Source organism: Catharus ustulatus, chromosome 9 (assembly GCF_009819885.2).
Source record: "Catharus ustulatus isolate bCatUst1 chromosome 9, bCatUst1.pri.v2, whole genome shotgun sequence".
Classification (NCBI taxonomy): domain Eukaryota; kingdom Metazoa; phylum Chordata; class Aves; order Passeriformes; family Turdidae; genus Catharus; species Catharus ustulatus.
Genome location: NC_046229.1, coordinates 12,247,766 through 12,272,451, shown reverse-complemented (window position 1 = coordinate 12,272,451; position 24,686 = coordinate 12,247,766). Strand labels below are relative to the sequence as shown.

Sequence of the window (24,686 nt, the reverse complement as noted above, 5' to 3'; positions counted from 1 at the left end):
CAGCGGCAGCATGGCGGGGGCGGCCGTGCTGCCCGTGGCCGTGTTCGGCTGCCGGCCGGCGGTGGCCGGCGGTGTGTGCTTCCTGGAGGAGCAGGTGGTGCTGCACGCCGCGGGGGCGGGCTGCCTGCGGCTGCACCTCGAGTACAAGTGGCACAACTTCATCCCAGGTGGCACCGACCCCGGTCCCGACCCCAACCCCGGTCCCGGTCCCGGTCCCGGCCCGCCCTGACCGCTCTGCTCCCCGCAGGCACGGAGAAGAGCCGGGGCGTGCAGGCGCTGGCCGTCAGCCCCGACCGGCGGTTCCTGGCGGTGTCGGAGGCGGCGGGGGAGCAGCCGGTGCTGGCGGTCTATGAGCTGGCGGCGGAGCGGGCGCGCCGGCGGAAGGTGCTGGCCACCGACGAGCTGCCGGCGCGGCAGACGGTGTCCCTCGCCTTCTCCCCCGACAGCCGGTTCCTGGCGGCCGCCACGGCCCCTCCCGAGGGCCACCTCGCCTGTTGGCTCTGGGAGAAGCAGCAGCTGGCGGCGTCCGTCCGTGTCCCGGCCGCGGGCGACGGCCCCTGCCAGGTAACGGCTCCGGCTCCGCCTGCTCCAGAAGTTCCGAGCCCGAGCTGTGCCAGCGTCTCTGCGGCTCGTTATGAACACTCCCCTGGGCAGCTGAATGCTTCTTCAGAAGCATACTTCACTTTTTTAAAAAAGGTGGATAAAGCGATCAAACTTTAGTTCAACAAGTGGCAGGCGCGAGGTTGGACATACGTTCATCCTTCAGGACATGTGCACAGTGCATTTTCCCGTGGCCACATGGCTTTTATCCACGGCAAGAGGAGGAGAGGGCTCCACACTGTAGATTTCTTACATTTTCTCTGACCTTTCTTGTCATCTGCTTTACGCCTCCCATAGCAGCAGGACACTAGGCTAAATGAAGTTCTGCATTGACCCATAATGGACATTCTCATGTATCTGTTGTATCACATGAGGTCTATGTTACAGGGCCAGTACAACAGGCCAGTGAGTGTGCAATGTGTCCCTCGTGTCCCTGCAAAAGCACACACTAAATATATTGGCTGTGCTCAGTAGCTGTAACACACTTCTTGGCAATTCTCAGTGCACCTTTTCCTTCCTTCCATCTTCTGAGTTCAGGTCAGAGGAGCAGAGTGGCTAGGAGTAGACTGATGACACACAAATTATTTCTTCATCCAGCTCTGGGTGCCCCTTTTTAGATTCTTTCATGTAGAGAGGTCAGGAACTTTCAGTACATGTGTGGGTTGAATTCCAGCTGCCATTTTTTCTGGGGTACTGCTACAAGCTGAGGTTGGCTGAACTATTGAACTCATAAGCTCAATTTCTAAAAGACAGGGGAGTGTAAAGACTCTGGCTGTATAAAGTCCCATTAAGCACAAAAATTACTTCTAACTACCCCTCCTATCCTTCATGTTGGAGTATTGAGATGGCTATTCCATCATTTTCACAAATAAACACCTAATTACATTAATTCTTGTGCATACTTTTAGTCTGAAATACAGGAATACAGAACTTATTCCTGGCCTTTTCAGAACAAAAGGTCCCACTTTTCAGGAAGCTTGCTACTGGAAAAATTTGTTAATCAGTAGTAAAGAGGTATTTTGGCCTTACTTTTGTAATTTAATTTTGATAGATACACTTTTGAAAGGGGGAAAACTTCAGTTTGTAGTTATGGTAGCTAATTCTTATTCTCTTTGGTATTCCTGTATATTTCTGTGAACCATCCTCCCTTTTTTGTTTTCCTGTATCTGGTATAGAAAGTCTTCAGAACAGGTATAATATTTGCTTATTTGTGAATGCAGTTGAAAAAAATATATCTTTTTTTTTTTTTTTTTTTTTTTTTTTTTTTTTTTTTTTTTTGTTCCATAGGTGAGCTTTAATCCTCAAGACAATACCCAGGTTTGCATCACTGGAAATGGTTTCTTTAAACTTTTCAAGTACAGTGAAGGATATTTAAAGCAGATGAATTTGCAAAGGGGAGAACCAGAAAACTACTTGTGCCATGCCTGGCTGTCTGAGGAGGAAGTTATATGTGGCACTGACACAGGCAAACTTAGCTTGTTTGAAACTGGAAACCTGAACTGGGAGACAAGTTTGGAGTACAGAAAACCACCCAGGGAACTAAAAGAAGATACAACAACAGAAGAATACGAAAGGTAAATCTGTTAAATATTGTCAGTAATGGTTCCATGCTTTTGCCTGTAGATTAGTTATTCCTTCTTGTCCAGTTTCTGATGTTGGTTGCTGCTTAGCGTTTTTTGATTTGTGCTTCTCTATTTTTAAGTTTTATGCATTTCCTAATTGCATTTCTGGTGTTTCTAGTGGACTGGCCTCTGAAGATAATGGTTTACAACAGCATTCTTTGCCTCAAATATCTGCAGTTGCAGCATATTCCAAAGGCTTTGCATGCTCACCTAGCCCAGGAGTTGTTCTTCTGTTTGAGAAGACCAACGAAAAGGAGGTCTACAAGGAGAGTCAAGAAGTTTGGGTAAGCAGGAAAAAAGCTTTTATAAGCCATTATGCAGCAGAGCCCTGTTTAGAGAACTGTGTTTCTGATTCAGTTATTAATAATAACTTTTAGTACACTGCTAAATTGCATTTTGAGGATTAGCTAACTGTCCTGGTGATGTTGAAAGGAGCTGCCAAAGGTCACACTGAAAGTCAGTGCCTGATGACCTTTTGCAAGGTAGTTCTGTATGTTCCCTTCCCACATATAAATTGTGCTTTGAGGAGGCTAAAATCCAGGAAACCTTTAAGAGACCTTTATCTGTGGAGACTTTTGGGACTAAGAGATAGTTTACATCAGTTTTGAAGAACTTGTCTGCTTGCTTTTTTCCAAGGAGAAGCTTTTCTCCCCTCAGGTATGTATTAGAGTTGTCATGAGACCTGTGCACTCTTAAATGATCCTTCTAACTGTTCTATAGCAAACTGTATGCATTGACCTACTGAAATATCTGGATAAGAACATCTAACTGTAATGAGCTGGTCAAGACTTCATACTCTTATTCTAAAATGTCAGATCTTCCCTATGCATGAGACCCTGTAATAAGACTTATCTACTTAATGATACATTACAAAGAACTGTTTTTCTGAAATCACAATTTTTAGGCAGTTCTCATTCTGACACTTGCTAGGGTTTTTTTTTATATTTTTCTACTACCATTTTAATTCTTGTTTAGTGCAGTACTTCAGATTACTTCTGAAATACAGTAATTTCACGAATACAAGCCGCACCAATTTGACCAAAATTTTGGTGGAAACCCGGAAGTGCGGCCAATATTCCGGGGCGGCTAATACATTAACAAAATTCTAAAAGCTGCCAACACGGAAGTGAGAGCCCGCGGCAGCCCCAAGCCAAGCTGGAGCCCGGCCGGCCCCGGTTGAGGTGGGAAAGCCTGGCAGAGGCGGGGCCAGCAGTGTGGGGGGCGGGCGGCTGAGCCTGAGCCAGCAGGGCGGGGCAGGGGGGAGGCAGAGCCCGGGCCAGCAGGGCGGGGGAGCCCGGGAGAACTGGGGCTAGCAGTGCAGGGGAGCATGGCAGAAGCAGGAAGGCCGACGGGTGGGGCTGCCTGGCAGCGGGGGAAGCCCAGCAGAATCAGGGCCAGCATCGTGGGGGAGCCCGGCGGTGCGGGGGCCTGCAGTGCCGGTCAGGGCGAGGAAACGCGGCGGTGGTGCAGACGGGAGGGGGCGGCCGGCGAGCCCGGCGGCGGCGGCGGCAGCCCGGCGGCGGGGCTAGCGAACGCGGCGCGGCGCGGCCGGCGAGCCCGGCGGCGGGGCTAGGGAACGCGGCAGCGGGGCGGTGCTGACGGGAGAGGGGGGCCAGCGAGCCTGGCGGCGGCGGCAGTACCACCCGGCCAGCCCCGCCGAGCCGTGGCGCTGAGCTGGGCCACCCGGCCCCGTCGGCAACCATGAGCGGGCCGAGCCTTCCTGGCCCCGCCCCGAGCCAGTAAAGCCCGCTATGCCGCGATCCTGTTACTAATTGGCCAATTTGTGAAAGCTGCGCACGGATTCTCGCTACGAACGAAAGTGCGGCTAATATTCGGGGTGCGGCTTATCTATTGACAAAGACAGCAACATTGTCGAGGCACCGGGGGTGCGGCTTATAATCCGTGCGGCTTGTATTCGTGAAACTACTGTACTTTATTTCAGCTGTAATGTTATAGATACCTTTAGGTTGTCCTCTTGTCCTCTACTCCCTGCCTTGCAGTGCTAGTTATGTGCTAGCTAATAGTTATGTACTATTAAATATCCAAGTTGTCTTGCTGATGGTATGCATGTGCTTATTAGAAGAGCATTACAACAAAATTTTGCATGCCTACTACCAAAACATGGAAACCTGGCACAACCCATGGGATTACCTTTCTTGTGCAGCTTCCTCAGGACCTGTTCAGCACTGAGCCAAAAAAGTCAAGCAGACAGGACATTACATGTATATGCTTCAGCCCCTCTGAGGAAACGATGGTAGTTAGCACAAATAAAAATCAGCTCTACATGTTTACTATGTTCTCCACCAAACTTGTAAGGGTAAGTTCAGTTCAGTCGCTTTCCAGAATTTCCATGTCCAGTATTTTAATGATCCAGGCTAGTCAGTGTTTTTTTACTGTGATGAATTCTCATTAAATCCTTCAAATGAACCCTTAAAGCTCAAGATACAAAGTGCTGGGTGTGCTTCTCTGAGGGCAATTTTTCTGTAGCACCTTGCTCAAGCATCCCTCCCTGTGGATATCTGCTATTCAGCAGAATGATAGAATACATTTCAGACCATTTAAGGGTGCCTGTTACTGATGAACCACTTTACTAAGGCTTTAACTGAGATATCCTCAATGTAACTGTGTGGTCCTTGCTCCACTGTAATATGCAGAAACTTTATTGCAATGATAAAGCTGGAACAGCCATGGCAATCTCATTCGACTCTAAAATCACATTTGGAGTCCTAGTTAGAAGTGAAACCTTTTTGTGAAATAAAAATATAATTAAATATAATTATTTAATTCTGAAGGAATTATTAATACAAAGACAAGTGAAAAATGTATTATCATGAAATAGACTTATATGGAATTGAGTACCTAACCTGTGTACAGGCATACAGAAATATCTTTACAGGAAGAGGGGTTGTAGTTAGGGGTCCTATTTCCACATGCAGCCTGAAATTTTACTGGTAGTTCACTTCCAGCATGTGGTAGCTGAACATCCTAGTGATGTTCTCTATCACTCAGCACTTGACTTTTTTTTAAATATCTGCATGACCAGAAGGTATTAACTGAATTCTCACAGGTCCAGTTTTATTTATTTATCTAAACTTGCCTTTTTTTTATATAGCTACGTTATGTTCTGCTCTCACTGCTCTGCCCTGCATCACTTTTCTGATTATTAATAAAAAGCATTGTTAGGTTTTTAACATTGTTATGTTCAGACCAGTGCAGTGAAAGGATTAAGTAGTTCCCTCAAGTCTATTCTACAACTGTATGCAAAGACTCATGGTAGAATTTTTTTATCTGACTTACTGCCTGCACTGAAATATTTGTGATTTCATAATGTTCTCATTCCTTCTCAGGAGAAGACATCTTATTTTGCATATATGAATTTCCCATTGCATTCTAATTCAATCACTGGTCTGGACATGTGTATTTGGAAACCCATTCTTGCTACGTGTTCCCTGGATAGATCTGTCCGCATCTGGAATTACAGGACAAAGTAAAGAGTTTTTGTATTTGTTTTTACCTCTTGTTTTTTTGTATATTCTATTTAGAAGGCAGCACCAGCAGCAATCTCATATGAATGAGTGTTGTTCTGGTAAAATTCTTGTGTAGTGTGGGATGTAAATGGTATTACTGACATGATTTGGGGAGTGTGAATATGCAGTGACTTTAAAAGTGGTGCCAGAAGAATACAAAGCCTTTTCTATTAAGCTATTTTTGTGTTTTGGAAAAAACTCTTTCATTCAACTTTGTCTTAAGATGCTGTTGTCCCGTATCCTGCTTCTTAGGCAGAGCTTTTAAGCAAAATGACTCCAGCTCTTGAGGTTCCCGGGAGGGGAAAAAAAAAATCTCAAGAGATGCTTGTGTAGGATTGCAATCAGCAATTCATTTACCTTCTTCATTATATTACAGTGCACAAGGATTTGCTCTTGCACCTTCCACACCTCCTCTGTGAACCAGAAAGTCAAATTTGCTTTTGTTTCCTGTAACATCTCTGTGATGATTACTTAACTAAATAACAACACACTTCCTAAAGGACAAGGCAGAGTCAGATTTTAGCTGCAAGTGTCCTTGCCGGGCCAGATAATATCCTGTAAAGTATGCAATGGGAAATTTGTCCTATTCCATACTGCTCAATGGTTTTCTCTTTCAGCACCTTGGAGCTGTGTAAGGAATATCAGGAGGAAGCATACACAGTATCACTTCATCCCACTGGCCTTTTCTGTTTGGTTGGGTTTTCTGACAAACTACGATTTATAACTCTGCTGTATGAGGACATGCATGTTTTCAAGGAGTTTGCTGTGAAAAATTGTAGAGAGGTAAGGAGTGGTACAAAAATGAAATTGGGGAGTTATGGGAAGCAGGGTGTGAAGGACATGACAGAAAATAAAAACTTCTCCAATACATCCTAGTAGGATAGCCTATATCAAAGCTTAGAAAAATTGAGTTGACTGTTGGAGAACAGGCCCAGAGGCCGATGTGTAATTGTGGACCTGGGAAGCAGCAGAATGGATAATTTGCTCAAAAATACTCCAGAACTGAAGTTTACAGGGGAAAGCATCGATTAAGAAAACAATAAGTGGCTAATTATGTCATGGAGTTTTCTTTTCATGCAACAATTTCATATTAAAGGATGTAATTGAAATTCAATGCATGAATGTTTTATCCATTCCATCTACAGTAATGAGTGATTATGCTCTTTTTGTAGTGCTCCTTCAGTAATGGAGGCCATCTATTTGCTGCAGTTAATGGAAATGTGATTCAAATTTATTCCAGCATTACCTTTGAGAATGTTACTAATCTGAAAGGACATACTGGGAAGGTTAGTAAACAAATCTCACACAGTACAACTTATAAATGTATTAAGTAGTTGATAAGATGCATTTTGAAGAGATAAAGTACAATTTTGGCTCTTGAGATGGCCTCAAAATATAAAAACAGAAATAGAAAACTCAGTTTCCATTGGTCAGAAGGCAAAATGTTCATGCACTAGATACATCTGAAAAATCTGTCCTTAAATTCAAGGTGAATGATTGGCAACTGGCTGAACAAAACAAAATATCCCAGTAATATATTATAAAAATAAAATCTACTACTCTGTGTTGAAATGAACTTTTTCCTGATAGTGTGTTCATAAAGTAGTTCTTACTGCTTTTGGGTTTTTTTAATGCTAAAATAGAATTGATTGTGAAACCCAGAGATTTTTCAGTAAATCTTTGAAGTATATTCTGAAGTTGTTGTGGCTTTACCAATACAATGACTCCATGCTGTATGTCTATAATGTACACATCAAGCTCCTTCATGTGTTTTGCTTTTGCCAGGTACATGCAATTAAATGGAGTGCAGATGATGCTAAATTTGTCTCCTGTGACACACATGGTGCTGTGTATGAGTGGAATTTGTTGACAGGTAAAAAGGAGTCAGAGTGTGTGCTCAAGACCTGCAGCTACAGCAGCATTTCCCTGACTTATGATGCCAAAATTATCTTTGCTGTTGGATCTGACCAAACTCTCAAAGAAATTTCAAAATCTTCGGTGAGCTAACAAACACTCCAGGATTTTGCTACTTTCTCTGGGGAGGGTACTGGTACTTTGCTTTCCTTAGCATCCATTTGGTAAATAGGAATTGGTCTGGTTTTGAAAACTCTGATATTTACTGACACTTTTGTGTTCTTATGTCCTTTACAATGAAACCTGAGATTTTGTTGCAGTTTTATATTTTTGTAATTTTACTTGGATTTACCTAGAAATCTTCTAATCTAGTTGACAAACTAACTAGGCAATATTGTATTAAGTGTTCTGCTGAAATACAAGTGTATCACTTCTACCACTGTATCTACATGGTGCATGGTACTGTAGATACATGATACATCTACTTTTTTTTTTTTCCAGAAAAGTAGTAAATTGTATGTGATAACCGTTACATCTTTTAGATCACACATCAACTTGGATTGAAATTTTAATACTGGTAACTATAACAAATATAGGTTTTATATCTAAATATTTCTTTTTAATATAATTTTCTTAAATGTATAAAACTTAATACTAATTACTGTTCAGGCTATACTTCTGTAGGCATGTAGACTCTTTTAACTGCATTATGTGCTACCCCAGGCAGAGGTATAACAATTGCTCATGCAATAGGTAATCAAATACTTAGTGTAATATTCTTGTTTTGTGTGGTGCTGTTTGTGCTGTTGGTTTATGCTGTTGGTTTGTGCTGTTGGTTTATGTTTTAGATCCAGCACGAGGTGCCAGCTTGTGATGTTGTTTATACAACTGTGGCTGTCTCTCATTCTGGGCGCACGATATTTGTTGGTACATCCCTGGGGACAATTCGAGCCATGAAGTACCCATTAACTCTGAAGAAGGATTTCAAAGAGTACCAGGCCCATGCAGGTGCTGTTACAAAGGTAGCAGAGAGTTATTTCTTTTCCCTGAGGTGCCAGCTGCAAACAGCTCCTTTAAGGCTGATTATCCTCCATTCATAGCATAATATGTTAAAATTAAGGCTGAGTCTGTACATGGAGAATGAATATTGCAGCAGTCCTGTCTCTGGATATGTCAGGGAATAAACTGTTGGCTAAAAAGTGGCTTGCACCAGATTATAAAACACAGCATATTGAATAGAGAACTTTGATACAACTCCTGGAAAGAGGAAAGTAATTTTGTCATAGAATCATTTAGCTTGGAAAAGAGCTTTTAGGTCATCAAGTGCGACTGTTAACCCAGCACTGCCAAATCCACACTAAACCATGTCCTCAGCCACCACATCTACTAATCTCTTAAATATCTCCAGGGATGGTGACTGCACCACTTTCACTTGTAGAGGGACATCACATTTGCCCATTTCCAGACAGCTGAGATTTCTCTAGTTAGCCAGTACTGTTGCCACATGGCTGAAAGTTCTCAGTGAGCACTTCTGCCAGCTCCCTCAGTGTGCTTTGGTAGGAAGCCACAAGTTCTGTGTTGTTAAAACTGGTCATAACTTTTGTATTTTAAGTATCACTGTCAACTACAGCACCTTGACTTGTCCTTGCACAGTCCCACATTAGAATATGAGCTTCAGTTACTGTAGCTCTACTTTCACCTCAGTTGCGAGCTGTATCAGTTCCCAGGTACTCCATGCCAGATTAGACAGCAGCAGGAGGTCTGGAGGAGAGGACAGCGGTTACTACTACATAGTTCTTGGTGGGCTTAGTTGTAGTTTCAAAAGAAAACATTTAAGCATTTGTTATTCACACAATTTCTCAAAAACACTAGAGACCTTCAGAATTGTCATATAAATTGTCTGTCTCTGCTATAATTGTCTAGAAGGTCTTTTCTGTTTCAGGTTTTAAAAAATCTTCCTATGGCTCTTTCCCTTCCCTTTGTTGCTTCAACTGGGGTGGAATAGGAATAGGAGACATAATCAAAATGTTGGTAGTGAGACTGTTATTATTTCCACAGCTGAATTTCTGGGGTAGAAATGAAGAGAGTATGTGGGTGGGGAGAAATACGTGGTGTAAAAAAAAAGTGTCTCCATTCTTCCATGTCTCATCTATTATTTTGTTGTCCCTTCCTTCTAAGATGACAGTAACAAGTGATGACCAGTTTCTACTGACTGCCTCAGAAGATGGCTGTGTATTTATCTGGAGAGTGCATGATAAAGAAGGTGGGAGAGTGAAAGGAGAAGAGGAATTTAAGTATGCTGAGGAAGTGTTGATCATGAGATCAGATATAGATGGGAAGGTAGGAGGAGCAACTTGTGAACATAAATCATAGGATTTCTGTGAATTGCATTTGCATAATGCATGTTACCAGCCAGTCCTATATGCCTGCATGGCTTTGGTCAAAGAGGTTACAGCAAGTTGCTGCAGTGGCTTGTCAATGTGCAAACAGCATTTTACAAACAGCAGGTGTGGATTAGATTTTTCTCTAATACTTTCCCCAATCTCTTGAAAACACTTTTAATGGAGTAGAGCAGTCAAAAGATGCATTTCTATAAACCATGTTGTAAGACAGCAAAGGAACTTTACTTCTGGAATCTCTTGATTGTCTGTTTGAAGATCTCTGTAAAGGCTGTTGTTCATAAACATGTGCATGTAAATAAAACATCCTTAACACGCTGTTGCTAATGGCAAATATTCTCTCTCTTAAAACTGTTTTCTCATTAATGTCCTAACAGAGTCAGGCAATACTAGACCTGCAGATTAGTGTGAAAGATCTACAGACAGAAAGTGATTACGAGCTACGTCTCAAGGACTTGTACTGTGAAGGAAAAATAAAAGCATTGGAAGAGAATTTCAGTCTGGAAATAGACTCCCTTAAAACTAAATACCAGGTATGATTCATGTTGCAGAACCAAATACTAAGAAATCTTTTACTGAAGAATTGGATTCAAGCTTCCATTATGAGTGTAGAAATGCCATACAGCTTCTGAAATCATTCCTTTCCAGTTTAAGATGTTCTTGATATTTATAAAGCATGAAACTACCTTTGAGTCAAGTATCTTATAGGTACAAGGAGATGCAAGAGGTACCCTGTAAGTATCTTCACATAAAACCAGCACAATAAATACTGCCTGGGACTGAGGATCAGTAGCAGAAATGGCACTATGCTTGCAAAGCTCCTTCCCATATGAGGCTGCAGCTGCTGCAGACTCTAACAATTATTCTCCTTAACGCTGCCTTCTTTATGTCCTTAAAAATCTACTTAGATTTTTAAGAACGTCTGCTGAGATTTCTTGTATGTTTCTTGAAAATAAAAATAAGAGATATTCCCTGGAGGTCTTCTGTTCATGTGCTTATTGATTTTGTTGTGGTCATGAAGCAGGACTCCCCTGAAAAGCAAAGGCTACGATGATTCTTCCCTGTCTGATAATGCTATTCTGTCCATCTGTCTGGTGCACACACTGGATTTCTGACCTGTAATTTGTTATATTTCTGGACTTCTTTTAGATGTAGAAGTCAAGGGATCCAGTAATAATTTCTCTGGCAGTAAAACAACTCAAAGTAAGGGATTATGTATCATGATTCAATCCTGTCAACCTCAAGTTCTTTTTGAGCTTTTGCATGAACACTGTCCTGTTCTGGTGATTTGTTACTGCTTATTTTGTCGAGCTGTGCATAGTCCCTTCAAGCAGAATTTCTGTTTGACTCCACATAAAGGAGTTCAGTATGAAGGCTTGCCAAGTTACTTATTAGTTGTACTATTTTACAGGTTTGTAATTTTCAAGTGCTCGTTTTATACCTCTCTTGTCTTTTGTTCTACTAGGTCCTTGATATTCATTTTTTGAGGAGGTTTAATTTTTTATTTTAATGTTTTCTTCAAGTATTTTTTTCAGACTCTTTGGCTTGTCTCACTGTGGGTTTTTTTCTCTAAATAATCTGAGTTTTAACCGTTCTATTTTTTCTCTCTTTTGTAGAACCTAACCTTGTGCAAAAAGCCATTTAAATTCTGGTAGATTACTCTACCTCTGTTTAATCTCTGCTGTTTTGGTTTTTTTTCATTTTTTTCTGTGGTTCTTCGGGTCTTTTGATAAGTAGTGCTTGGCTATAAAGTTGTAATAATCTCAGCTACACTGAAAATTCTTTAGACTTGTTGATTATAGGCTTGCAAACAAATGCCTTTGAAGGTGAATAAAAGTTTTCTAGGCAGGCAAGTTGTACTTCCTGTTCAAGTATCAGTACATGTTAAGATTAAAGTGATTTACAGCTTTAGACTTGGAACTAACCTTTCTAGTTGTATCCATCAGATAAATGGAATATTTCTGCTTGTGCAAGACCTATGTAGTTGTTGCTAGAAGAAAATGAAAATATTGTAACTACGGTACAATTCCTAGCATCTCTGGGAAATTCCTCAGCTGTTTTCTTGCTCCAGTTCTTTGTGCTTTTATAGAAGATTAAGTCATTTGCAGTGACAGGCTGACATTCCAAGTGAATGGCATCTAAAATTCACTCTTGCTTAGGTTTAAGTCATACTATGCAAATGTCAGCATTTTAGCACCTCAAAGTTGCTTCAAGTGAGACAGGAAGTAGCTTAAATAATATCTGGACAATAATTTATGGAACTGCAAATTTTCCTCAGGCAGGCATATATAAAGGAGTCAGGATTTTTCTACCTCACAAATTTTTCTTTTTGGATTAGGATCAGTACCTTGTATTATATGAACTCTGTTTGCTGCTTTTCCTTAGCTTTCCTTAGCTTAACTTGTCAAAACAAACTAATATGTGGGAAAACTTGTTTTAGTGACACATGGCATCTCAATTTTGGTGAGAGATTGCAAACGTATTTCTGTTGTGTATGTATTCCTCACCAGGGGCAAGAGCACAGATAATTTGGACATTATGCCCAAACTTTGTCTAACTTAACTAAACTTTGTCTAGTTTCAAATTAAAATGTATTTTTCTTATATTTTATCCCAGATTTTACTAGAAGAGAAAGAAAAACAGGAGCTACAACACCAGGTTCAACTGTCTGAGCTGATAGATAAACAGGCCAGGGAGGTGCAACAGCTAGGTGAGACTATAACAAGTGTTTGTAACTAGAAACTGGGGGAAATGCTTTAGCAAATGATATGACAGGGAGGAATTACTAGAGTACAGGTATAAAGAAAAATGGATGTATGTCATGAAGGTATTTGGTGCAGACCAAATGTTTGTCTAAACTGCACCATACACATGCCCATGATGAGAACATGCACATGGGTCTTGTATCTTAGATGTTTGGTTCTTGAGATTAGTAATTTCTCTATTTATTTATGCACAGCTCACTGTACAAGAACAGTGCAGTCATCCAATTCAGCAAGAAGGTGCACACAGCCTGGAAATACTTGGACTCCAGATTTGTAATCAAAATAAAAATAATGCAAATTAGTACCAAAGAGTCTGCCATGGTTGTCATCCCAAGGAAATGCCTAAATTACTTGTCAGTTTTGCATGGCTCCACAGTCTAAAGCCCTGTATACCTGATGAAGAAAGTGATTAAATACTTCTGCTTGTAATTTATTGCAACTGGCTGCCAAAAAGACAGTAAATAATAAGGAAGTGATAACTGCAGAAGGATAGGATTCCCTCCTCTTTTCTATTAGTTTTATCTATTCCATATGTTTTCTGTTAAAAGAATCTCAAAGGAGTCGGAAAGTCTCAACGGAAGATGAGAAATACGAGGAGCTTCAGGTGAAATCCCAGAAGATGGAGGAGGAATACGAGAAACAATTGCACAGTTTGGAGGAAAGCAAAACCAAGGCTGTGGCAGAGCTCAAAGAACACTATGAGAAACAACTTAAAGATAAATCTGTTCTGTTGGAAGAGGTAGGAAGATCGATTTGCAGTTTGATTTTTTGACCAAGTTTATCTTCAACTGTGATAAAATCTTCCCTAGGACAGGAGAAGTTGGCATCTTCCATGAAAATCCTAGATTCAATCATGTTGTTCTAGTGAAGAGATAACATTTTGAAAATGGTGAATTACATTCCTGAGTCCTTGAGGTTCTTACCTGCATAATTTGAGGAACAAAGATAAATATCCTGACTATTTAAAAAACACCTGCACATTGAAGGCAAAGACTTGGCTTGACAAAAGGCAGCCAGATAACTGATACTTACATATTTAGAGTCATAACATCCAATCACCATTACTATTTGCAGTCCTGTGTTGCAAACCAATTTGAAAAGAATGTAGGAAGAGAGGCATGCAGAGACTGAGGCAAATCTGAGTGCTCATTGGTCCTAATGCATCAGAAACAGCAAAGTTTGCTGATGTTAGTATTTGGGCCAATTCTTAACTTGAAGCTTTCAAGACTTAAGAATTATTAAAAAAAAAAAAAGAAAAAAAAAAGAAGAAAAGGACATCAATGTGTATGTTATCTATTTCTAAAGTTACTTTAATCCACTAAAAAGTTATCTTAGATGATATTGCTGCAATTCAATATACCACTAAACATAGATTCTCCCAACAGTTACAAATAACCTTTTATATCTCTCCTTTGTTGGTCTCTTACTCCTGCCTTCTCTAATGTTTGTTTTCCTTAACTGTAGGCAAAGGAGAATATGAGAAAGCAGATTGAAGTACATGAAGAAATGGAGAAACTCATTTATGAAGAGGGAGACAAAGAAATCTGGGATCTCAAAGTCAAGTATGAGAGACAGCTCGTGGAAGAAAAGGAGTCCAACGCGCAGCTGAAAGGAGAATTAGGAGTCATGAATAAAAGGGTATATTTTATTCTGTGCTAGTATCAGACCTGCACAAGAAAACCTTTAACTGAGGATTGAATGTGATTAATGGCATGTCAATTTAGTCCATTAATCTAGTCTGTAAATACGTGGCATTTCATATGAAAACAGTAGCCCGTTCTTAGGTTAGTTTGAATGTTTAGAGTATTTGGGCAGAAGGAAAAGCTCTCTGTTGATTGTATTGCTGATATAATTAGAGATAAATCATACAAGAAGTATGTTTTTATTAGTACGCTTTCTCTGATCTACACAATTTTAAACTATAAATAATACTGTTTATCCTATGACAGGAAAGAAATTAACTTTTAATTTTTCTAACATCAAATACTTTGCTTTATTAGCAAAATACTTCTGCTTAATTCTCTGTATTTTTTTTGCATCATCACTTTTTTTGCTTTACTGGGATTTTAAAGGAGGCATAAAATATTTTACCTCTTTTATTGTCTGGGTATTACATTTGCCTAAGGGTGTTAGTGCAGTAGGTATTCTTGTCAGAATATACATTAAAAAAAAAAAAGATACTCAACCCCCTTTTGAGTTACAGGCATTTAAGTGATGTGCTGCTCCTTCATCATATCTTAATTTGATATCCTTTATCCCACACTGTCTACAAAGTATCCTCTAGAATTGGAGGACCAAGTTGTGCACAGCTCTTGGAGACTTACATTCTTACTACTTTGCCTCTCTAGTTGAACACCCTACAGAAAGAGCTCAAGGACCGAAACAGGGATATTGAGGAAATGAGACTGGAACAGCAGAAGCTGCAAGACATCATTAAATCACTAAAAAAGGACATCTTGGCACTAAAGACAGATATTAAAGAGAGAACTGAAACTATCCTAGAGAAGGTGAGAAAGTGAACAATTGGATGAGGTCAAAATCACCTCCCTTAATTAAGTAGAGATATTTATTTTAATAGCATTTTTGTGATAGTATCACATGACTGGAAACTTGGTTTCACCTTAAGGAATTTGTGATCCACTTTGGGATTTTGGTTTTTAGTTGGCATTCTAAGCTTTTCTTGGGCAGCTCAAGTTCAGGATGTTGACTTTCTCATCCCCTGTTCTAGGATCTGTAGATGGCTCAGCATTATTTGCCCCCTCCCATCTAACCTGTAGATTTGCAACTGGAGTTCAATCTTCCACAAGATCTGTGACTGCTGGTTTTGCCTCTTCCATATTTATTCCTTGTCCTAGGGATCTGTTTGAGAGTGCTGGGTCTGATTCAGATCTCTGTACCCATTTCTTCCAGGAGAAGCATATAAATGATCTGAAAATGAAAAATCAGGAACTGCAAAATTTCAAGTTTGTACTGAGTTACAGAATAGAGGAGTTTAAGAAACAAATAGAGTCACGTGAAAATGATATTGAGACAATGAAGAAACAGATCAGTGAGGTGAGTAACACTCATTTGGCCTCTGCTACTAAGCCTGTTGTCTAAATACAAAGATGACCCAACAAGTCCATGAAAGATTGCACCCTGGTTGTTCTTTGACTTCTTTCAAGGGTACACAGCACTTATTGATTATCCATGCAGCTAATAAAAATATCTGTACACAACAGCTATTTAATTTTCTATCACAGGCTAGCAGGGATCAACATAGTCATTTAAGTTTCTGTATGTAATTCTAGATTTTGCTTAACAGTAGATCTTATCCTTATGTGGTGGCCCTCCATGTACCCTATAGCATTTGCAAGACACTCCTTTTACTGATCTGGTGGAAGAAAGTAAATTTCTTCTCTCAGAAATGTTGCAGATTTATTCAAACATAGCCCTGCTAGGGGTTAGGTACATTCACAAATGATATCCATCAGTTGATGCATGGGAAATTCGAACATATTCATACTTAGCATGTAGCAAATTCACTGAGGGAACTTATTTATGATAGAAACTTACTACGATCTCTGCATAGATGTATCCTTAGCTCAGCCAAACTAGGACTATGGTGATATAGTCTTTCAAATAAAATGCAAACTAACGAACAATTGTATTTACTTCAGACTAGCAAGATGAAATCCTTGCTGTCTGTTCTGGTGACCATCTCATGCCATAAGTAAATGCTGTAGTACCCTTATTGTTTTTTCCTGTGTGTTCTGCATATGTACCCACAGTTTTCAATCAATTTGTTTCTTTTCAGTATCAGGTTCTAGTTATTGTTGCCCTTACTCTTTCCAGTATTGACTGTCCATTTCCACCTCATCCATTTTTATTCAGATGGAATGGCAGAGCTCCCATTCAGCTCAAGGAATTTAAGGGGTATCATATAATTTAAATTAACGTGACTCAACAGTTGGACATTCATTTCTGTGGTTTCTGTATATTCTGACAGAGGGCAGTGTTGTTACAAAATTGATGTTTCTGATGTTGTCATTTAACCTCAAGGGGGACCTATTCCCTCAAGTCTGTATTTCCAGTCTCTGGTTTTCCTGTTATGTGTTGTTTTTTCACATCTCCTTTTGGCCCTGATTTCCTCCTCCCGCTTCCTTTCAGATGGAGGAGGAGCTGGAACAATTCCGCAAGGAGAGCATAGAGCTGAAGCTGAACATCACACAGCTGCAACAGAAACAGAAGGCAACTGCTCGTGAGGTGCACAGAGAGATGGAAAAGGTATGGGGTACCCCCACCAGACAGGTCCCACACAGTGACATTGGTGGGGACAGGACACTGGTGAAGCATTAATCTGAACAAAGTTACTTCAAGGGTGCTGTGTCCAAGGACCAAGAGAGTCTCTGGTCAGTGGGGACGAAGACACAAAACTTCCAAGCCTGCAACCAGCTTAGAGCATTTATATATTTTTTTTTTAAATATAGTTATTTATGCATCAACACATATTGTCCTGAGTTTAACAGAACAGTGAGGCAAATGCTGTAGTATTTGTTCCTGCCCAAGCCTGAAATCTGGGAACACTTGGCCTGAACAGGAGCAGCATGAGGACACCACCTAGGCATTAGTAGGATGACATAAAGGAAGGTCTCATTAATGGAGGAGTCAAGGACCCCTTGTTTGACAACATATCAGACATGAGGGAGGAAAAGGGACTGCAGGTGAAGGTGGAGGAGCTTAGCAGGCAGAGAGGCTGGCAGAAGCCAAGAGAGAATGAGAAGGCAATCCTGATGTGAAATCAGCAAACTGTGCATGTGTCTGATATGTTTTGTCCCTTGCCTTTTCTTAACTGTTGGTGTGTTGTTTCTAAATAAGAAGGTAGGACAGCATTTGGACAATGCTCTCAGGCACATCTCAGGCTCCTGGGGATGTCCTGTGCAGGGCTTGGACTCAATTATCCCGGTGGGTCTCCTCCAACTCTGTTTTTCAGATGAAGCTGGCATGGATATTACCTAATAAAAGTATATTGGCTTATTACTACTCCTAAAATCTATCACTGCTGTTCAACACATAGTGCTCACATTCCCAGTGAGTTTTTAATTATTTTTTTTAATTAAGTGGAAGAAAGTATATGAGAGTTTTCACCAGTCTTACTAGACTTTGTAGAAAATTGCACAATGGAGTGTTCTGATGAGCCAAATAAGAATGTGACTACATCATTCTTGCAGAAGCAAGATATGGAAACCCTCATCAAACGATTTAAGGCAGATCTTCATAATTGTGTGAGCTTCATTCACCATCCTAGAAAAATGAAAGACAGTATTTGTGAACTCTACACCAAGTATGTGCATCAATCCGACGTGGTGAGTTGGGACCTTTGCCTTCTCCTTGCCCATGACTTTGTCTGGTAGTGTAATTACTGAGGTAACATGCTGTGCCTTCTCAGGTAGGGGCTCAAGCAGAAGATGCAGATTTGCAGCAGCAGTTAAAGAAACAGCAAGAGGATAACGAGAGGAATTTGACAATTTTAAGGAAGAAGGTGATGAAGGATAAGGAAATGCACCACACTGCTTACATGCGCATCGTGGAGGTAATAAGCCTTTTCCTTGTGGTGTGGCGGGGGAACAAAGGAAGTGGCTGCACAAAAGAGACTTTAGTAACCTTACTGTTATGGTTTCTTAGGACTTTGAAATAGTTTTGGTTGGCTTTCTTGCCAGAAATTCCTAAATTTTTCGAGTGCTTCTATTAACTTTTCTGAACAAAAAGAGCAAGATCTCTGAAGTCAGAAATGGCTGCTCTTTTGTGGATGCTTTTGTTTATCTCTCACTCCCTAAAAGGAGATGGGAACTTCTGTTGCATGGATGTTTTTAAGGAAATTAATGTACTTATTTTTCTTATTTCAAACAGTATTTATAATAGCCATCATAGTCAATTTTCCCTTGTTTGGGTGTCAAGCTGTATCTGCTATGTAGTAATGTTCAGGAAGTAATTTTGGAGGAAGAAAAGAAATAAAATCCCTTCTTTGTCCATATAGTCCCATGCCTACTAATGTGAATTCAGAAAAATTTTCTGCTTTTCACATCCAAAATTTTCTAGGACGTTTCAGAAATATGTGGGGAATATGTCTATTTGTACCAAGATCTCTTGCTCAGAATCCTTGTTTCTTACAAAGCAAAGTAAACTCGTGACTGCTGGGGTCAAAGATCCAATTTGTTTTCATCTGGAGTGGAAGGACCTAGAGCCCCACACCAGACATCCTAGGACAGCTTTTCTAGTCTCTCCTTAACATGATCTCCTTCTGCTCAGTCAGCATTTCCTTTTCCCCTCAGTAGCCCTTTCTGTGTTGTTACTTTATTGTGCTTCCTCAGGATCATTAAATCTCAGTTCCCTCCTAAGTCATCTGTTGTTTGCTATTTATTCATAATTTGCTTCTTCAGGGCTAGACAGCAGCAATCTTCTTCCCTACCGCTATTTTAATTTTTTTTTTTAATCTTTCAGTGAGTTAGGTATTTCCTTTGGCACAAAAGGAGACGGGTTCAGAAAATAACCTGAAGAATTTCCTTACTGGAATAGGGTGACAGATGGTGTTCATAATGATAATACTTGATGTCTTGGATCAGTAAGCCTAACATGAAATGATGATTAAAACCAAATTAATAAAACATCTGGAAGATGAAGATATCAAAGATTCTAACCAGCCTGGTTTCTTCAAAGAAAAAGCAGTTCTCTGAAGTCCAGTAGATTAATGAGATTTTACAGCCAGCAGGAATTATCATGGCCTTCCAGTCTTTCACAGGGGCTTTTAAGACTAGTTTAGACAAACTTCTGTGAGGATTTGCTTTGAAAAAGCAAATGACATCTTAACAGTCTTCTAGCTCTGTATTTCTATTATTCCTCAGTTGCGCTTACATTTTCAGAGCTATGCCCTCCTCTTTGAGAGATTATTCATAGGTACACTCCACCAGTGACTGCTGCAACAGATGATTAGAACTGTCAAGATAATTTAATTATTCTTACTAGTTGACAAGTTCCTATTATTCAACTATTAGTTTTTCCTCCAGCCTTCTGTATTTGTAATGGCTTATTTGGATACATAAAAACAGAGACAATAACCTTGAAGCAGTCCTCCTTAAACTGAACCCATATAGGATGAATTTTCTGTGTCCTACCTGTCTCTGACAGCACTGTAGTGACTTCCTAGACTGTAGATTGCATCCATATGATGTGTCATTGTACCTGATGGCCTCATCATCCATGCATTTGATCAGTCCCTTTCCTGAAACAATTGGTTCTTTGCCACAACATCCCGTGACAATGAGTTTTCCCATGAACATTTATTTTAATCCATTGTGTGACATTGCATTGCAGTGCAAGCATTCTGTCAGAATGCAAATATTGAATTAAAGGCTAATCTCTCTGGAGAAAAGGCTTCTTCAGGAAAATATTATCAGTGTCAACCAACAGCCTTTTAGCACCAAGCAAACCAAACAAGACATTTCTACATAGCCCAGATTGCTTCATACAAAATAGTCTGTATTATATTTTCTGATAGACCAAAAGCAAGGTCTTCATTTGACAGCAGCAGGTAATCACTTGGACTGAACCTATGAAGGAGCTCATGACTAAAGTACACCTAAAGGGAAATGCTATGACCCAACCCTGAAAGCTGGTCAAAAGAAAATTACCTTGACTAATTATTGCAAGTTACCCTCTTCATGTGTTCTTTCAGGATCAAGCTCTGGAATAAATGCATAGTGTCAAATTTAATCTGTATTTAAAGGCTTGAATTAGACAAGTCAGACTCACAAAATATTACAATTCCAGAGCTGCCTGAGCACACCAACTCCTGCTGCATTTAGAGTCCAACATAACCACTGCAAGAGCAACCCTTCTTGCCCAACAAGTTCAGATCTTATTGAATCCCACACTCTTCCTCCAGTCAGTGATTTTCAGCTAAGGAGAAACTAAAGCACAGCTGCTGTACTTGCCTTAGTGTGAAGTCTTGATAATCTTGCCACACACGTGCCCTCAGTTATTGCTGCCAACCTGAACTCCTTGAGTGCAGCCACATCCTGAGAGGTGCAGAGAGCTTTGTACTTCACTACTGACCAGCCTGCAGTTGTGTGGTGCCAACACTTTTATACATATACTCGAAGGAACTGAGTTGTATGCTTTGTACAATCTTTTCTGGCAACATAATTATCTCTATCAACCAAAATTATCATTAAAACAAAAGTAAAAAACAAGATTTGAAGACACCATTTGCCTGGGAAAAATTCATCCATCCTTGTTCTTATCACCTGCTGTTTTAGTGGGTTCCCTACTGCTTGAGACTGGTATTGTGAGGTACCCTAAACATGCCTTTTTGCCATCTATCTTTTTTAAATATTGCCACTGTGTTCCAAAAGTTCTGAAAAAACACCACAGGTAGCTGAAATAGTTGCTATTCTTGATTCAAGTATGCTGGAGCTGTTTAACAATTGCCCTACTTATTTATATGGTAAGGTATTTCACTGTCCTTGTAAGAGCCAAATATACAATTCCACTTCACTCTCTTGAATACAAAAAAGAAATATTTAGTTAATGGTGCTCCTGTTTCTAAGTCATGAGGAGCAGTGTTACCATCCTATTAACCTATACTGGTTTTGCTGAAGTCTTTGAACCTGTTGCAACAATGGGTAAATTCCTTTTACTGGCACTTTCACAGCTCCTTCAGCAAGATGCTTCATGGTAGGCTACTAAAAAATTAGAGGACTGAACTTTTATGGGCTGAAAACTGACTAAAACAAAAAAAGAAGAACAAGAACAAAAGATGAATACACTGCTAAATTTCCTTATAACAGCATGTTAGCAGTAGGTATCTCAAGTCTCCACATGCTTTATGTATTTCCTAATAATTTGGAAGGAGTGTGGAAAAGTGATGTCTGTCAATTAATGAAGAGAGCTTTGAAGAATTTCAAGGAGATAATCTAAGTGAACAAATACATAGTGACAAATGAAAAGCAAAATAATACATACTGGAGGGAGGGATGGGAATACTTCACATTAATTCTGAATTAATTGGATCAATTTAGGAAGGCCCTAAGCTTCCCCTTGGAATTGGCAAGGAAGATGATACCTTGGAGTACAGCTGCAGTCAGAAAAGCAAAACAAATATTAGTTTCTTGAGCTAACATTGTTTGAACGCTGCTATGTTCTGTATCACATCTACTGTGGTCTTAGCTGAAATGTTGTATACTCTCCTGATTGCCTGGCACCTTCTGCTTGGGATACTGTTTCTATTGTGTCCAGTGTCTTTCTCAAAGATACGAAGATACATATTGCCCAGTCAAATAGTACCTGTGCTTTTCCTTATAGAGCATGTTGTTTTTGCAGGAAAATGTGAGTCTGATTAAGGAAATTAATGACTTGCGGCAAGAACTGAGGGTGGCCAACGCGCAGGTGCACAGCCTTCAGTCAGCACTGGGATTAAACAAGAACAAACAGGCAATTCAAGACACAGGTGAACAGTTCTTGTATATTTTCCATATTGTTAGTAGTGAGGGCAGAAGCCCTTTTTTGTCCTTGGTGAACAATTCTATTACCATCTGTGTTTCATTCTAGCTTGTTTGCCTGGTGATTCCTGTTACATTTTAATTGTAGAAACTGAATCCTGCAGATTCTTACAATTCAGATCTACTCCTTCAGCCCTGAAAGATGCTTTCCCTTGTTCATGCCAAAGAACTGTATGAGCTGGACCTTTGTTAGTGTATTATGTCCTCTCTATTTTATGTTCTAGCTCCCTCCAGTGAACTTCTGTCCAGCCCAGATGTCCTGAGGTTGAATCCAGAGATGGAAAGTGAAAAAATCATAGAAATGCAGCAGCTAGAAATTCAATATCTGCGAGACCAAATCCAGGAGAGAAGCCACAAGACAAAGCAACACTGATGTGATTCAAGGATGCCTTATGTTACTATCCTGGCAAGATCAGAAATGCCACAGCAGAGTAGACTTACATGATCCTATACTCTTCCACTAGAAGCATTTATGAAACAATCAGTACTCTGAACACTTCTACTTTCCTGCCCTTTTCATGAGACTTAGGAGCCAAAAGAAACAAAAATAAATTTGTGTTATTTTAAGGCTAATCTTTGTGCCTTCATGCTAGGTATTCATCTTTCTCTTGAAAACTAATGTGTCGTATTTCAGAAGAGCTGGTCAAACTGTAAGCTTTTTCTGCTAGAATTCACTGTGCTACAAAATTCAACATCAGCCTTTTATTTTCCAGTATTAAATTGCCTATGTCCATGTAAAGAACTGCTGCTTCTAAAACCAATGTCATTGTTATTCCAAGCAGGTATCTAGTCACAGATTAACAAACAATTACCTTTTGAGGGCAACCTTTGACTCAAGCACACCCAAGATAGAGCCCTTGGTAAAGCCTTTGCCTCCTGACTAGAGATGTGTTGTCTCATCTGCTACACTAATTTCAGCAGGACAAAAAAGGCAGACCAGTTTCAAATTCCCAAAATCTGGAATAAAGTTCAAACCTTATATCATAACTCCTATTACTTTGATAAATTGATTTTTGTTTGTCTTTTTTTCAACATCCACAATTCTGTTAGTTCAGTTTTCCAGTGAAATTCTCCTAATAAGTCACTCTGCAAAGTACTCATACACAGAAAAAGGCAGGGAGTAATTTCTTTAATAATGAGGGGGGAAAAACCCTAAATTTTTCATCTTTTGTTGTCAGTGCTTGACATGCTGTCCCACTGAGGAGTATTTCAGAAGACTGAGCTACTGGTTGAGCATGGAACTATTTGTTATTACAACAGCCAGTATGTTACTGTTTCATTTCCTATCCTGATTTTTGGAAAAGTGATGAGTTATTTTATATACTCCTAATAATATTATACAGAATAAGATGGAGCCAGGGCTGGGTAGCAGATAAGCTGCATTACCACCAGGAATACTAGACTCATTTCCAGGGCAATACCATGGCAAAATAGATGGTTCCATGAGCTCCAATGATTTTGGAGACTTCAGCTGAGTGCTTTGTCCATGAATGTGGAATTAAGTTTCTTTAGTCTATTTTTTTCCCATTTTGCATCTTTAATCTGTATGGAGCATAGGTTTCACAGGAGCAAAAGGAAGAAGTTAATGGTCTATTAATGGGCTAGCTTAACATCCTTTCTTCCTCCTACCCTCCCCATATAATCATCTTGATGCTTCCTACACAGAAAGAGGATGTAATTAATGTAATTAGCAAATATTTTAGAAACCAGTTCCCTCTAAAATTTTCAGGGCACACCCATTTTAATTTGCTAGGCTCTTGTGTGGTATAATTTTCCCCTCTCTCTGTCAGGACAAATTGAGTGCTAGAATCATACAACACACTGCTTTAATAGTTGTGGTTTAGAGAAATGCAGTAAAATTTTCTGAAAAAGAAGAATCTTTTCCTAACATGCATATATAGATAGCAAATTATTTCTAAATGGTGACTGATATGCTCCAAAATATGCTGCTATGTCACCCTTATTTGGGAATTTTAAAGGCAATATACAGCCTGCCAGATGAAGCCTAGGTAGTCTCTTCAGCCAGACTAGGCTAAAGAGGATTTTGAAGTTGTTCTTAGTCGCTAAGGGGCAGCTAAAACATTGCTTGTATAGGGGAGCATTGAACATCAGGCGCAGCAGAGTGTTTCAGCTAAACTTCAGCAGACCTGCTGGAAGCAAAATAGATGTACAAGCCTCTTCTTTACTGGGAAAAGCAGACCAAGGTCAAACTCCCACACATACACTCAAAAAAATGTTTTAGAATTAAGTTGTAACTGGATTATGGTTTTGTGTGCTAACGGTCTTCTGAATTCTCTCAAGGTGCAAAAACATTTTCTGCTTTCACCCTCTCTTGACCTGCATTGTTCTGTTTCTCCTTTTGGTACCTCCCTAAAGGAACTGG

The 24,686-nt window shown here is 40.0% G+C and overlaps 1 protein-coding gene across 1 annotated transcript; it reads left to right on the top strand.

Annotated features, from left to right (window-relative positions):
- The first annotated feature begins 10 nt into the window (after positions 1-10).
- CFAP57 (cilia and flagella associated protein 57) lies at positions 11-23,305 on the top strand. Its single transcript, XM_033067585.1, has 22 exons — positions 11-167; positions 248-564; positions 1,888-2,174; positions 2,341-2,506; positions 4,387-4,539; positions 5,570-5,709; positions 6,367-6,532; positions 6,922-7,035; positions 7,535-7,747; positions 8,452-8,625; positions 9,782-9,943; positions 10,380-10,535; positions 12,619-12,712; positions 13,316-13,506; positions 14,232-14,405; positions 15,116-15,274; positions 15,678-15,821; positions 16,917-17,033; positions 17,978-18,112; positions 18,196-18,339; positions 22,125-22,251; positions 22,528-23,305. Exons 1-22 carry the CDS (start codon positions 11-13, stop codon positions 22,674-22,676), a joined length of 3,639 nt encoding a protein of 1,212 aa, XP_032923476.1. The 3' UTR covers positions 22,677-23,305.
- The last annotated feature ends 1,381 nt before the right edge of the window (positions 23,306-24,686 follow it).

Bases quoted from the DNA above. Each gene is read 5' to 3' on its own strand.
- CFAP57 (XM_033067585.1), top strand. From the start codon at position 11: ATGGCGGGGGCGGCCGTGCTGCCCGTGGCCGTGTTCGGCTGCCGGCCG. The intron at 6,533-6,921 runs GTAAGGAGTGGT...CTCTTTTTGTAG, and splicing joins CTGTGAAAAATTGTAGAGAG to TGCTCCTTCAGTAATGGAGG. The intron at 15,275-15,677 runs GTGAGAAAGTGA...CATTTCTTCCAG, and splicing joins CTGAAACTATCCTAGAGAAG to GAGAAGCATATAAATGATCT.